This window comes from Fopius arisanus, unplaced genomic scaffold (genome assembly GCF_000806365.1).
Source record: "Fopius arisanus strain USDA-PBARC FA_bdor unplaced genomic scaffold, ASM80636v1 scaffold00046, whole genome shotgun sequence".
NCBI lineage: Eukaryota > Metazoa > Arthropoda > Insecta > Hymenoptera > Braconidae > Fopius > Fopius arisanus.
The window spans coordinates 637999-651826 of NW_011887785.1; the positions used below are offsets into that span (position 1 = coordinate 637999).

At 38.6% G+C, this 13828-nt stretch overlaps 2 protein-coding genes across 3 annotated transcripts; one reads left to right on the forward strand and one right to left on the reverse strand.

Annotated features, from left to right (window-relative positions):
• The first annotated feature begins 1380 nt into the window (after positions 1 to 1380).
• Gasp (Chitin binding Peritrophin-A domain-containing protein Gasp) lies at positions 1381 to 5559 on the forward strand. Of its 2 annotated transcripts, none has more exons than XM_011306266.1 (4): positions 1381 to 1553; positions 2790 to 3191; positions 4152 to 4365; positions 5107 to 5559. In XM_011306266.1, exons 1-4 carry the CDS (start codon positions 1514 to 1516, stop codon positions 5165 to 5167), a joined length of 717 nt encoding a protein of 238 aa, XP_011304568.1. In that variant the 5' UTR covers positions 1381 to 1513; the 3' UTR covers positions 5168 to 5559. The 2 variants fall into 2 exon arrangements, with proteins under 2 accessions (XP_011304568.1, XP_011304567.1); XM_011306265.1 differs by lacking the exon at positions 5107 to 5559 and adding an exon at positions 4505 to 5051.
• A 736-nt stretch (positions 5560 to 6295) lies between these two features.
• On the reverse strand, positions 6296 to 10957 carry LOC105267468 (V-type proton ATPase catalytic subunit A isoform 2). The gene is made up of 5 exons (XM_011306348.1): positions 10404 to 10957; positions 9140 to 9434; positions 8571 to 8849; positions 6457 to 8398; positions 6296 to 6381 (listed from the first exon to the last, which is right to left on the reverse strand). Exons 1-4 carry the CDS (start codon positions 10953 to 10955, stop codon positions 6489 to 6491), a joined length of 3036 nt encoding a protein of 1011 aa, XP_011304650.1. The 5' UTR covers positions 10956 to 10957; the 3' UTR covers positions 6296 to 6381; positions 6457 to 6488.
• Between the last annotated feature and the right edge of the window lie 2871 nt (positions 10958 to 13828).

A 13828-nucleotide genomic window follows, 5' to 3' on the forward strand; every position in this document is an offset into this window, starting at 1 on the left:
TGAAAAGTGCCGACCTTCGAGGTGGCTTCTCCCGAGGTGATATTTATCGGTGAACACTCGACTTTAATATTCATTGATTCAACGAAATTATGAATGAAAGGGGAATGATTAAAATTGACATTTAGGGTTGAGATATGAAAAGTTATGACGAAATATTTTTTTTTTGTTGGATCATTCATAAGGGAAATTGGATTTTAATGACGTGGGGAAGTCATTCAGGATGAAAAGAAATTTCTGAATGTGAAATTAAAATTGTCGTGTCAGTTTTATTTTTATAATCCGATTCATGGCTTTTTTATGCTCTCCTCTTTATTATTTCCAGAAAAATCGGTGGGTGATTATTTTTTTGATTCCCTGATTACTCCTAGAGATTAATACACATTTCCCTTAATCTCGATTTTTTGAATCGATACCTCCGAAATTTCTGATTTAAACATCGATTTTCGAGCGAGAAAATCCGTCAAAAGTGACGCAAGGGCTTTAGGAATTTCACTCTCTCAATTTTGAGTTACCGACTGATCCATTTAGTCCTGCTTTCTCCTATCGAACTGCCTGTTGAACCTCAGAAAGGTACAGGGCCAGAAAAAATTTCTCCCAATTAAATTAATTACTGCGAACGAAATTGTTTCATCCAAGAATTCCACAGCAACAATAAATCAATCGTCGAAAAAAATTTTCAACCGAATCATCACGAAAATATTTTGAAATATCAATTTTTCCCGGATATTTCGGTCCCCAGCGAAAAGGTCCCACAATAAACCTCTGATATTTGAATTCCGAGATGACCCACAGGTCGAATCACTGAGGAACTCGTTTCTAAAACCAGTAAACCGAGTGAAAATAAAAGTCCCGGCGATAAAAATAAAGAAAAAGAAATTTCCACACGAAAAAAAAAGGACTCGAATCTATATTCAATATTTTCTATATTTCATCCATGATTTAATAAAAAAAAAAATTCCTCCTATCGTTCCCCGAAATATATAAATGATATACAAAAATTATATATGTATATTTATATTTTCTGCTCCAATATATCACCAAATATATCAGGAATATATCGCATATATCTGATATATTTTTCCTATTCATTCTGAATATACTGGGGATATACTTGAATATTATTATAACACATTGGTATATTGATATATCAAAATATATTTTTGATATAATCGATTTTTCGGTGGATCGGTCCCGCGTTTGGGTGGCATTTTCAGGAGCCCCTATTGGTTCATGGGTCACTGGTATCGAACCATGGGGACGAAGTGGGCCCCAATGGCGGATAAACCTCTTCTTGATGGTCTCGTCAATGGTTCACCAATGGGAAGGGGAATGACACGTGACCAATGACTTATATAAAGCCCCAACACCGGCAGGGCGCCAACACACAGTTCTCCTTAACCAGGGGATAATCAGTGTCCTGATAAGTTTTTTTTTTTCAAGTTTTATTTTGTATTATAGACATCTTTGTTTTTTTTAATTTTTATTTTATACTAGTTATCAACAACAAATTATCATGAAGACGTTCATCGTTGTAGCAGCTGTCCTCGTTGCTGGTACGTAGATCAGTGAATGTGTACATTGTGTGTGAAATATTGAATTTATTATTATTTTGTGACGTTGAGATCAATAAACTATTTATTTTGTTTTTTATCGAGTCAAGTGATCTAGTATTTTAGTCACTCGGTGGATTATCTGAATGTCATGGTTTCTTTTTTTTATTATTATTATTTGTTTGTTGTTTTGGGATTTGGAAAATTTATGGGGAATTATTGCAAATTTTTTTTTTATTATTATAAAGTTCAATGTATTTTTAAAAATTCATGAAGAAATTAGTGGCGAAATAAAAATGAGATCAATTGAATTTTCCAGTTTTAGTAAATCCAAGATATCTGAAAATCTATTAGTTTCAGACACAAATATCAAAAGACCTTTTTTATTGGAAATTTAATAAGCTGCAAAAAAGTCCTCTGGTGTTTTTCCCTTCTCCCAATATTTCCCCCTCAAATCGCCAATTGAAAAAACTGATAATCAGTCTTATCTCGTTTACCCATTCGCGACTAAATTTCTCTTGCTTTCCTCCGATTTTTTTTGAGAGGAGTTGTGATATTTTGAATAATTTTTTCCACTGATACCAAAAATTGAACAAAGAGCATTGGATTAACATCTGATGCATCATCGAGATCATTGATACCGAGTAGTGAACGGGATGCTGAGAAGAATCCGGTCCGTTGGAGTGAAAGTACCCGGGGGAAAGTCTTTGTGCCTTACATAAGACCATATTCTCGATTTTATTTCCATATATCGGCTGCACCCCCGGAGTTGAAGTAAAAAGACAATCGAAAAAATTCAATAAAACTAAAGACAACAAAACGTAGAAATTCCTCTCCGAAAGGTGAACCCCGATGCAATTGAAATTTAATAACAAGTGCGAGAGAAAAAAAATCGTCTAATGATTAAATGCTGTGGAGACGACGGGTAATTCCGTCATTTTTCCCCAACGATTGAGAAATATTTGATAAATCGGTATGCAACGTAAAAATAATTCACTAGCTCTAAAAAAATTCAAAGCTCGCGAATTTTTTATTTTCCGCGGCACAAATCGGTAAAAAATCGGTAAAAAATCGGTAAAAAATTCTGAAAGATTTGACATGATCGGGGAAAATAACGTGACGATTTCTTATATTTATCGATGATAAATCTGAGAATCCACGGGGTCTTGCAAAATTTTTTCTGTTTGACTCCCGTAAAAATTTCCAGAAAAGCAATTGTAATAATTGTAATTGTTTCAGGTGCAAGTGCACAGGACTCTTTCAAATGCCCTGATGACTTTGGTTTCTATCCCCATCACATATCCTGCGACAAATACTGGAAGTGTGATAACAACGTGGCTGAGCTGAAGACTTGTGGCAATGGTTTGGCATTCGATGCGTCGGACTCAAAATTTCTGACGGAAAATTGTGATTATATTCACAATGTCGAGTGCGGGGAGAGATCGCAATTGGAGCCGCCGATTTCTACTCCGCATTGCGAGCGTCTCTACGGAATTTTCGCTGATGACAAGAAGTGCGATACGTTCTGGAATTGCTGGAATGGAGAAGCCTCCAGGTACCAATGCAGTCCTGGATTGGCGTACGATCGTGAGGCACGGGTGTGCATGTGGGCTGATCAGGTGCCAGAGTGCAGAAATGAAGGTTTGAATAATTAACCTAATTACTTTAAAATTTTTAATTTTTTTACTTTTTTTTTACTGAACTCAAATAAAAAAGACATGAGAAAATCCTCAAATTTTTCGCCGGAATTTATCATCCCGAGAATTTGAAAATTCCCGGAAATTTCTCGTTTTTTCAGAGTGAAAATTCTCAGCGATTGTTATTTTTTATTTTTAATGTTTTTATCATTCAAATAAAAAAGTTTTAAATTCGAGGAATTATTCCGTGATTTATTCGTGGGAATTCCTGCGGGAATTCGGAATTTCTATAGAAAAAAATTCCTTGGAAGTCATTCAGAAAAACATCACGATATTCCACAGAATATACTATTATATCATATTTAAATTTATTCCAGAATATTCATATGAATTCATTCGTGATGTTCACGCTCTCTGAATTTTTTTCACTAACAGATTGCGTAATCCTTTTTTTTTCGGAGACAGAAAGGCCTTTTGATATTATAAATTCACCGAATGTTGTCTAGAATACGTAACAAATTAGTATTCATATCAGATAGTACCGAAGTGTTATTTAACGCGTTTAATTCACCGGGTATTTAATTCTTTCCAGAAGAAAAAAAAAATATATCTCGTTAGAAAGCTGGGGAAATTGATTAAATTATTTTTGTCTGATACAGTTCTCCCCCAGAACTGATAACACTATCTCCGAATTCAAACGAGTTTTCAAAACTTCTCAGAACTGAAAAATTTTTGCTCCACTTTTTTTTTCATAAAAAAAAATTGTTGACTTGTCCTCCAAAAACCAAAATCCTCCAAAATAAAAAAAAAACAATTAATCAAAAAATAAATATTAACTACCAAAGGGGCGTATCTCCTTAATAAAGTGATTACGCAATTATTTAATGTGAGAAAAAAAGTCTCAGTATTTAAAATGAGATTATGAAGTATAAAATTGTTATCGGATGGCAATTGTGTCCCCCAGAGGTTGCCGGAGGTTTCAGTTGTCCAGCAGCTGGTGAAGTAGCTGGTGCATCAGGAAGTTTTTCACGTCACGCACATCCAGACGACTGCAGAAAATATTACATCTGCCTAGAAGGAATAGCCCGCGAGTACGGATGCCCAATAGGTACAGTCTTCAAGATCGGTGATTCAGACGGCAGTGGTGCCTGCGAGGATCCCGAGGACGTCCCCGGATGGTGAGTACCCAAGACTAACCCCATCAACCCCATCTCCCAATAAAAACTCAATGATTAAAAGGCACGCAAGACCCAATTCGCACGGAAAAAAAAAATTGCATGACCTCATCCTGACCCCCAATTATCGTCTGCTCCACAGTGAGGATTACTACGGTGACCTGGACCTCAAGAGCATCAGGAAGAGTGAACTCCTGGCTGGTATTCAGGGCTCTGGAGAGTCAAGGAATGTTGCCAAGCCCCAGGGCAAGCCCAGGCCAACGCCAGTGCCAAGACCCTCACCCAATCAAGAATAAAAATCCCAATCCAGAAAAGAAAATAATCATTCATCTCCCAAACGAGTCGAGAATCGATAAAACTGGAGTGCCAAAGCTGTGAAGATTTAATTAGAAATGATGAAATAAACAAATTCATTCTCGACTCAATTCCATCCCCTCGTTTCCCCACCCTCATTCCCATCCCCCGCCCCTTCGATCCCTCACACATTATTTTTAATTTGACGATAAAAAATTTTCGTAAAATAAAATGACAAAAAGAATAAAACTAAAAAAATTAAACTCCTGGTGTTGCACTGCACTCTTTCCTAATTCCTGATTATTATTGTTTAATCGCATGATTTGATTGTGTTAATGATTAAAATTGCAGAGGAAATGTGAGTGGAGGGAAAATGTAGGTCAATGGGTCATTTATTTGTGTGGTTTTTCTTTTTTTTTTTTAATTAATTTTTGATGGATATTTATCCAGTGAGGATTACTATGGGGATGTGGACCTCAAGGCCCTCCGCAAACTCGGGTACAGGAAGTAATCGCTGGAGCAATTGATATTATCAGCGGAGATAAGGAACACCTGGGGATACAAATCCGGAGAAATGGAGGTCGTGTGTGGATTATCAGTCACGCTCTCTAATTCAATGGTTTTTTTTTTTTTTTTCGTTGATTCAGTGGAGTACGAGAGCGAGAAAATTTCACTTGGACTTGGAATTTCATTTTTGCCAAACACGTGATTGGGATATAATTTATTTTGGGAGCTGTTTTTTTTTCGGGGGATTATGGTGATTCGGTGGTTTAAAATAGAAAATGTCAATGGAATTTCAGGTTTTTGGGATTTATTCTGGTGAGATATTCTTAATCGCTCTTCAAATCGGATTTGAGTTTCACCCGCGATAAATCGGGGAAATGTCGTGTGTAAATAATTGAATCGCAAGACCTGATGAAGAAATCATTAATTTCTCGATGATTCGTTACACCTGAAGTCGCTGTAAAAATTATAACGACAATTTTAATATTTCAATTAGTTAATAATATATTTGTAGAATTATGAAAACGGAATTAATTCCACGAAATCAATTGTTTTTGTAAGAATTAAACAAGACTTGTAATTTTTTGCTAAAAGGGAGAACGAAATAATTTGTAATGAATAAAAATGTGGAAAAGGTGAAAAAGAAATGTGAAAATTTTCTTCACGATTCGTTAAACCTTCCTCTCGATTAGTATTCCCTGCATACCTGTTCGGTAGAAAGTGGATTTGGCATTACCTCCCCCTCCCCATTATCATGATAAACGAAGTGCAATTCGATTTATCGTTCAACAGCAATTTACACGCGTCGATGATTCCGCGAAAGCTAGAACTTCCACCTGACAAGACGCATTTTCCCCAGGTTGATGAAGTACCGTCTAAATCTCGCTCCACATTTCCCCCACGCGTCGAAGGAATCAAGATTTCACCATTCGATTTCACACGGTATCAGAACAATCGACCAAGTTCGAGGATCGATCTGGGATACGTGGGAACTAGTCCGAGATATCCAGAGACAGTAAACGTTAACGATAAACCTTGAAATCTATTTCAGGTACAGCAATCAATGCTCATCAACTAGTGGAAAATCCCGGAGGAGATATCACTTCAGGGGAGCTGATCGCTGCTGACGCCAGAATTCTTGACGATTTTTCAGAAACGAAATGCCTTCCTCCGCGTATTTAGTTATGTGCTGAGCTGATTCCTGATGAGCTGCCTTAACATCTGAAATAATAACATCAATAATAATAATTGAGATATAAATAAAATTTATTTTCCAATTAAATAATAAATTCCTACGAAATAATCTTCGAAGTTCTGGACATTTTGTCCTAATGGAGAATCATCTCAAACGCGTGAACAATATCGGCATGAATTTTTGCGAAAGCAATTTTAATATTCTCCTCGCCATCTTTAATAGGATCCATGAACTTCATGTAGCTGAGCCTGTGAATAATGTTTGCCATGGTGTCCTTGACATTCTCCCAAGTGATCTTCTGGCCAGTTTTATCGGCGCCCTGGACCGCAGCCCGAGTGCACTCGTAAAATTTAATGAAATTCCTGAGCATCCCGAAGGTTTTGTAAAATGGGCTGAACCTGTCGTAAGCCGAATAGCTATTCTGCTGAAGGAAGTCGTCCTTCAGCATCTTCGCGACATCAAGGACGACCTTGTCCTCCTCAGAGAGACTGGCCTTTCCGACAAGCTGTACGATTTCATTCAACTCCTCCTCTTCCTGAAGGATCTCCTTGGTCCTCTTCCTGAGTTCAGCAAATCCCCGGAAATGTTCATCATAAAAATCATCGAGAAACTTGAGATATTTGCTGTAACTCATGAGCCAGTTGACAGCGGGGAAGTGCTTCCTCTGCGCCAGCTTTCTATCAAGAGCCCAAAAGACTTGAGCTATGCCGAGTGTAGCACTGGTCACAGGATCCGAGAAATCTCCTCCAGGTGGTGAGACAGCCCCCAGAATACTGACGGAGCCCTCCCTCCGGGGACTACCGAGACACAAACACTTGCCCGCCCTCTCGTAGAAGCTCGCCAGTCTTGCCCCGAGATATGCTGGATATCCAGAATCAGCTGGAAGCTCTCCAAGTCGTCCACTGATCTCTCTGAGAGCCTCAGCCCACCGTGAAGTCGAGTCCGCCATCATCGAGACGTTGTACCCCATGTCCCTGAAGTACTCAGCAATCGTGATGCCAGTGTAGATAGATGCTTCCCTCGCAGCAACTGGCATGTTCGAAGTATTGGCAACGAGAGTTGTCCTCTTCATGATGGACTCGGTGTTGCCGTCAACCTCGACGGACAACTCCGGAAAATCCCGAAGGACTTCGGACATCTCGTTGCCCCTCTCACCACACCCAACGTAGACGATGACATCAGAGTTGGAGTACTTCGATAAAGACTGAGAGATCACTGTCTTGCCGCAGCCAAAGGCCCCAGGAATGGCTGTCGTGCCACCCTGGACGCAGGGGAATAACGAGTCCAGGATTCTTTGACCTGTCAGCAAAGGATGCGATGCTGCTAGCTTCTCGACAATCGGTCTAGGCGTTCTCACTGGCCAAATCTGCAGCATGCAGTGCTCTGTGCACTCATTATCAAATTCCGTCTCGAGAATTGTGTCGTCGACGTTGTAGCTGCCAGCAGGAGCTAGGTACGTCACCTGTCCCTGACACTTGGGTGGAATCATCATGTAATGCTTGACCAGAGTGTTCTCGAAGACGACGCCGTAGATGTCACCGGGTGCCACTGGAGATCCGGGTCGAAGGTTGAACGGTTGAAAGTCCCAGAGAGTGCCTCTGTTGATGGACGGCACGTGAATGTCCCTCGGGATGAAGATCTTACCTGACACCTCGGCAATCGTCTGCAGCGGTCTCTGAATCCCATCGAATATCTCACCGAGAATCCCAGGACCCAGCTCCACTGACAATGGTGCCCCCGTTTTCAGGACCGGTTCACCAATCGTCACTCCACTCGTATCTTCGTACACCTGAATTGTCGCTGTGTCTTTGTCCAGTCGAATGATCTCACCCACTAACCTGTCATGACCTATCTGAACAATTTCGTACATCGCTGCACCTGACATTTTGTTTGCTGTCACCACTGGCCCGGATACACCCATCACTGCACCACATTGAGGCTCTCGTGTGCATTCCCTTTGATATATCGACGTGAACTTTCGACGCCTTTTCGGCGACCATTTGCAACCCTCGCAGGCGTCCGCCATCTTGTCGGCGCACGACACGTCACACGGAGGATTAAATTCCGAGACATTCCGCGCGGGTTTTTTGTTTGAGATAAAAGAAATAAAAAAATATAATCAATTTTTAAATATATTCATATATATATACATAAATATATATTTAAAAATTGATCATCATTTATTTTTTAAATATTTTTTCAAAAGGCAGATTACCTGGACATTTTAACAGGTCCTGGAGATATTTTTTATCCACATTGAGCTGTCCAAGTAAATTAGGACAATTACTCTTGCGTTTACTCTGGGAGGAGAACCTCCTCCTGTCCCCTGAGGATTCACTCAGGGTTTTATCAGCACTCACTGGCCTCTCCGGCTCCTTCCCAGCAGGTGTTGGATCCTCTGGAATCTCCAGGTTGGCAGGAATTTTCGCAGCCTCTGTCTTATTGATCTCCTCCACCCTCGCTGCCGGATCGATCTTAATAGGTACGCTATTATCTGTAATTAATTATTCAATTAATTTTCAATTGTTTAAAAGTTCAATTGACCATTAAAAAAATTAATCCATTCAAAATGGCCGCGAGTCATTGCACTTCCCACGCCACAAAAAAAACCGATAGTATTAAATCATATTATTATTTATATACAATAATTATTATATATGAATAATACTTTATAATTATATACTAGAATATCTCTGAAAGTAAATGCCCATGAAAATAGGATTTATTTCAGGAATGGCGGCTTTGAAAATAATTGAAGAATAAATTAAAAAATGGGGTAGACACCTCCGAGGATGTTTTGAATGGCTTCCTTGGCTTTCTGCACCCCCAGGCGAAATTGATCAAACTCCGGTCTAATCCGCATACCCCGGTAGTAATAAACGAGACTCAATTCGAAATCCCCCAGGTGATAAAGGGCTTCGGCTTTGTAGTACATCGCCCTCGCATTCCCCGGGTCTTTCACTCGTTCGTTCAACGCCGCCTCCGCGTCCTCCAGGGCCTTCTGGGGTTCCCCCAGGAGAAGATAGCATTTACTCCTCGCTAAGAGGGCGTTCTTATCGTTGGGACTCAATTCCAGGGCCTGAAAACAAATTATTAACATTTCATATCTCATTTTACAAATTTTTTATGCTTACCCAATTTTTTAATATCATTATTGAATTGCAGAATTATTAAAAATCGTTCATAAATCACCAGAAAATTATTATTCATAAAAAAAAAATGTTATCAGGCAGTTTAATGTTTATTTAATATTTGAGATGATTAAAGGGAGTTTTCGCTATTTTTAATTGAGAATTCAGAAAAGTTTCAGCAACTGCTCGGAATTTAATTCTTAAATCGGCGAAATGAGTCTTAACTCAATTAGCAAAGAGTGATTAAAGTTTGGTAGGAGCCGTTTCCTTTGAAATAGAGAATTTCGTTAATGGTACCGGAGTCAGGAGGTACCGTGTTATCCCGAGACATCGTAAATAACGATAGATTATCGGTATACCCCGCCCACACCGAAATATGCGGTGGCATACCAAAAAACAACGGTATCATCAGCCTGTCCTCGCGATTGCATGACCGAGACAAATTGATTTCATCCCTCAACTTAATTTACTTTCCCCGCGATGTCGTAAGACTTATTAAAACCGACATGCGGTTGCGGAACGAGTGACTGACTCTTTCCCTCAAAAGTAATATTATCCCAAAAGATAATAATTCAATAAAAATCTCATTTTGTAATTCCATTGTAAAAAATTGTTATAGAATTTTTCCTCATTTTTATGTGAATTTTTCTCCATGAAAAATTATAATAAAAATGAACTAAAAAAATGAATAAAATAAAATAAATAATTTATCTGAGCCAACAATCAATTATAATTAAACAAAAAAATTAAATAACAAAAAATTATGTAAACACCGCCAGAAAAATGTCAGAAAAACAATATTAATAGAAAAATCGATGAGATAATAATAAAAACAATAACCGATAATTTTATTTGACAGTTCCAAGGTGGTGATTTAATTGAGGAATTAATGATTAATGGGAAGACGATAATTGGACCTTGTGAATGCAGTTGATGGCGATATTGACATCGCCGGATCTCATCTCGCGTGCAGCAAGAGCAAGAAAAGCCCCGGGTTCAGCTTCTTCAGGGGTCTGGAGTGCCTTGGAGCGATCCTGTCGCCTCTTGATCTTGAGTGACTGGATAATATCGCGACTTCCCATATTGACAGCAGCAGCCCGATCCTTATCAGTATAAACTTCCTCCTGCTTCCTCTGCTCCCGACTCCTCTTCTTCTTATTCCTCTTGGTCCTCTGCTCAGCGATCTCATACTCCGGCGATCCCTTGACCAATCTCCGAGACCTCCGAATGGCCTTCACCGGCTTCACCCTCGGTGACACCTGATTATCCAAACGACTTGGACCAATCTTCTCCTTCTCCTTGCTCTCTTTCCTGATTGGCTCCATCAGGGTTGACTTCTTCTTGGGCTCCGGTGCCCCATCATCAAGATCTATCCTGACAAAACTCTGGAGAAAATCGTTGTCCTGGAGGGTTGGCTTCAGGATATCCGACGCCTGGGATATCACAGCATCACCAGAGAACACTTCCATTATCGGTAAATAATCTGTTTGTTTTTATAATCCGTTTCTTCGGGAACAACTGGAAGGGATTACCAAGATGTCGGAATTTTTTTCACTATTCCTTACGTGTGGGTATCGACACCTCGGGGTAGGTGGCTGGTAACCTAGGGAACAGTCAACAATGCGCCACATTCCGCCGGTTTTCGGCGTCGGATAAGGAATCCTATATCGGTTTTATCACATTCGTGTTTATACCGTGTTTTCGTATATTTTTACGTCATGCGTATGAACGTATACTCCGGGAGCTGCATCCTGGGGGGATATCGTGCCATTCATGCAAACACTAAAAATCATACACCTGTTGCCGTGATGAAGGTCATTTGTACATCACCTGGTGGCTGTCACCTTGGTTATTGCCCGTGAATGCTACTTGTTGATTCATTATTTATCAAGAAATCATTGAGTTCACAATTTTAAAAAAATCCCAGTCATTAACTATTTATTTATATCCATTAATAATGACAAATAAAAATTTTATCTCAAGGTAAATCCATTAATGATCATTATTAATAATTATCCATGGATAATTCAATTATTTTTTTGAAAATAATAAATAGAAAAATAAGTAGATGATAAATATTTAGAGGAATGAGGAAATAAAAGTGGAGGAATTGGAGGAATTGGAGGAATTGGAGAAAATATTCTGTGGAATTTGAGAGGGAAAATTAATCCTGATTATTCGAAATTAATTTGTTAACTTACTTTGTTGTATAATAATAAGGCTTTGCTGTAGAGTTTACTCTTCAGATGGCCTCCAGCTTCATCTACTCGTAATTTAGTCTCGATTTGCGCTGCACTCTTCTTCGTCTTCTTTCCATCTTTGTTCTTCTCTTTATTTTTCTTAGTTTTCATTTTCTGCGGATGGAATTATTCCAAAAACATTAAAAAACCATAAGATTCCACCGGAACAATAACTTTTTCGATCGAAAGACAGAAAAAAAAATTCAGTCGGAATAATCTAATTAATTCCTAAAAAAAAAATCACGAGTCACAGATTTTTTAAAATTTTTCTACAATTCCTACAATTAAGTGAATAAACAATTGAAATGTTTAATAATTTCCTTCAAAATCCCGAGACTCCAATAAAAATTAATTCCCCCAAAAGCACGTGACGAAATAAAATACCTCTCCCATAAAAATATACACGCGCTGACATGTCATTAATTAAATAATAATAATTGATTTTCACCTTTACTCAGTTGAAATCCCGAAATCCGCGGATCTCATAAAAATTTCCTCCGTGGGAGGTGCCACCAGGAGTTCAACTGACACAGCAATTCCAAAACTGGAGTAAATAACTACCTGCAATAATTAACAACAAATGTAGTGGTGAGAGTAGAGAAAGGGGCACGAAAATAACTTCAACCCCTCACCACATCAATCTCAATTAAAAACTTTATGAATTCGCCTAATTAAAATTCACATTCACTTAGTTATCAGACGCTGGCAGGTGCTGAAAATTCCAGGATTAATTCTGATTAACTGGAATAATCTCGATTGATTGATGATCATTGCTGTGTGTTGGGAGCTGCACGACTAACTGCTGCACGAGCTGCAGCAACTGAGAGGTAAAAAATAAATGGGGTGAGTACATTTGGGGGTGGAAAAGCGCGCAAACTCGGAATATTTCGAGGCTCTCTCCTTCAAACAAACACAGGAGAAATACCTTTCACCGATTAACTAATGTTTTATGTGTGGTTTGAATAGGCATTCGTCGGCCTATCATGCAATGGAGGAACAACAGCTGGAGACAAAAAAAAAAAATATATGAGTTAAAAATATCTGGAGGTGAATTACTGGAAATTTCATGCAACTTTTATGCAATTACAGTACAGGTAAATTATCAGAGAAAATTATACGACTTGACAATAAAATAAATTTATTGCATATTTACCATTTAATTTATTAAACTCTCCATTATTTATTTGTTAATCAATTGAGGGAATTGATTAAATCATGATTAACTGATTTATCTCATTATAATTAATTGCATTAATTGAGATTTCTTTTTGTAAATTAATTTTCTTTTAATTTGAGTTGATTTGAAAAAAAAAAATGGAGAATTCGTCGAACGATGGGATTTTTTGTGGGAAAGGCATTTCGAGTAATTAGAGGGAGGAGGAAATGAAAATTCTAGTTGTTCACGATCGTCTTTCGTAGCCGATGAATTATTATCCTCTTTTGTTCGTTTTTTTTTTTTACCTAGGAGGTGGGGAAATATATCCCCAGGACACGCTCCAACTCCGGCCCCTTCGACATAAATCAGTCAGAAGTTTTGATTGTTTGAGGATGTAATGCCGGAATTTTCAGTGGCTTGACCCATACCCTCTTCAAGTACTTTACTTGTAATTACCAATCGATACTGAGAAGGGAAACCGAGTGCTTACACGTGACGTTGAAAGAGGCCAGAATTTCAGACCTCGCGTGATCCACTGTGTCTTATCCATTGTTTTTTTTTATTTATTTCTTGAATGAGTATCGAGGAGATTTCAACGAAAGTACTATTGAGGTTTTTATTTATTTATTATTCATGCCGTTCCAATGTATTAGAGTCACGTACACGGGGACAGGAAATTCCCATTTACTGGAGAGAACTCTGGATTTTTGAAAAAGAGATTTCTCCGGTTGAGCCATTTTCCAATTCCTGAAACCATTCCTGCATTGACAATAATTATTAAAAAGGATTAACTAAAGTAGAGGCTTAGTTCTGGGGGTTTGAGTGACCCCAGCAGCATCGTAGTACTGCACCCCCCGAGAGGGAGGGGGGCACAGGGAATGGGGGTGTCCATCAAGTCGACGGGGTGAATTTTATGTTTTGCGGTATGAATGCTTTTTGTTTTTTA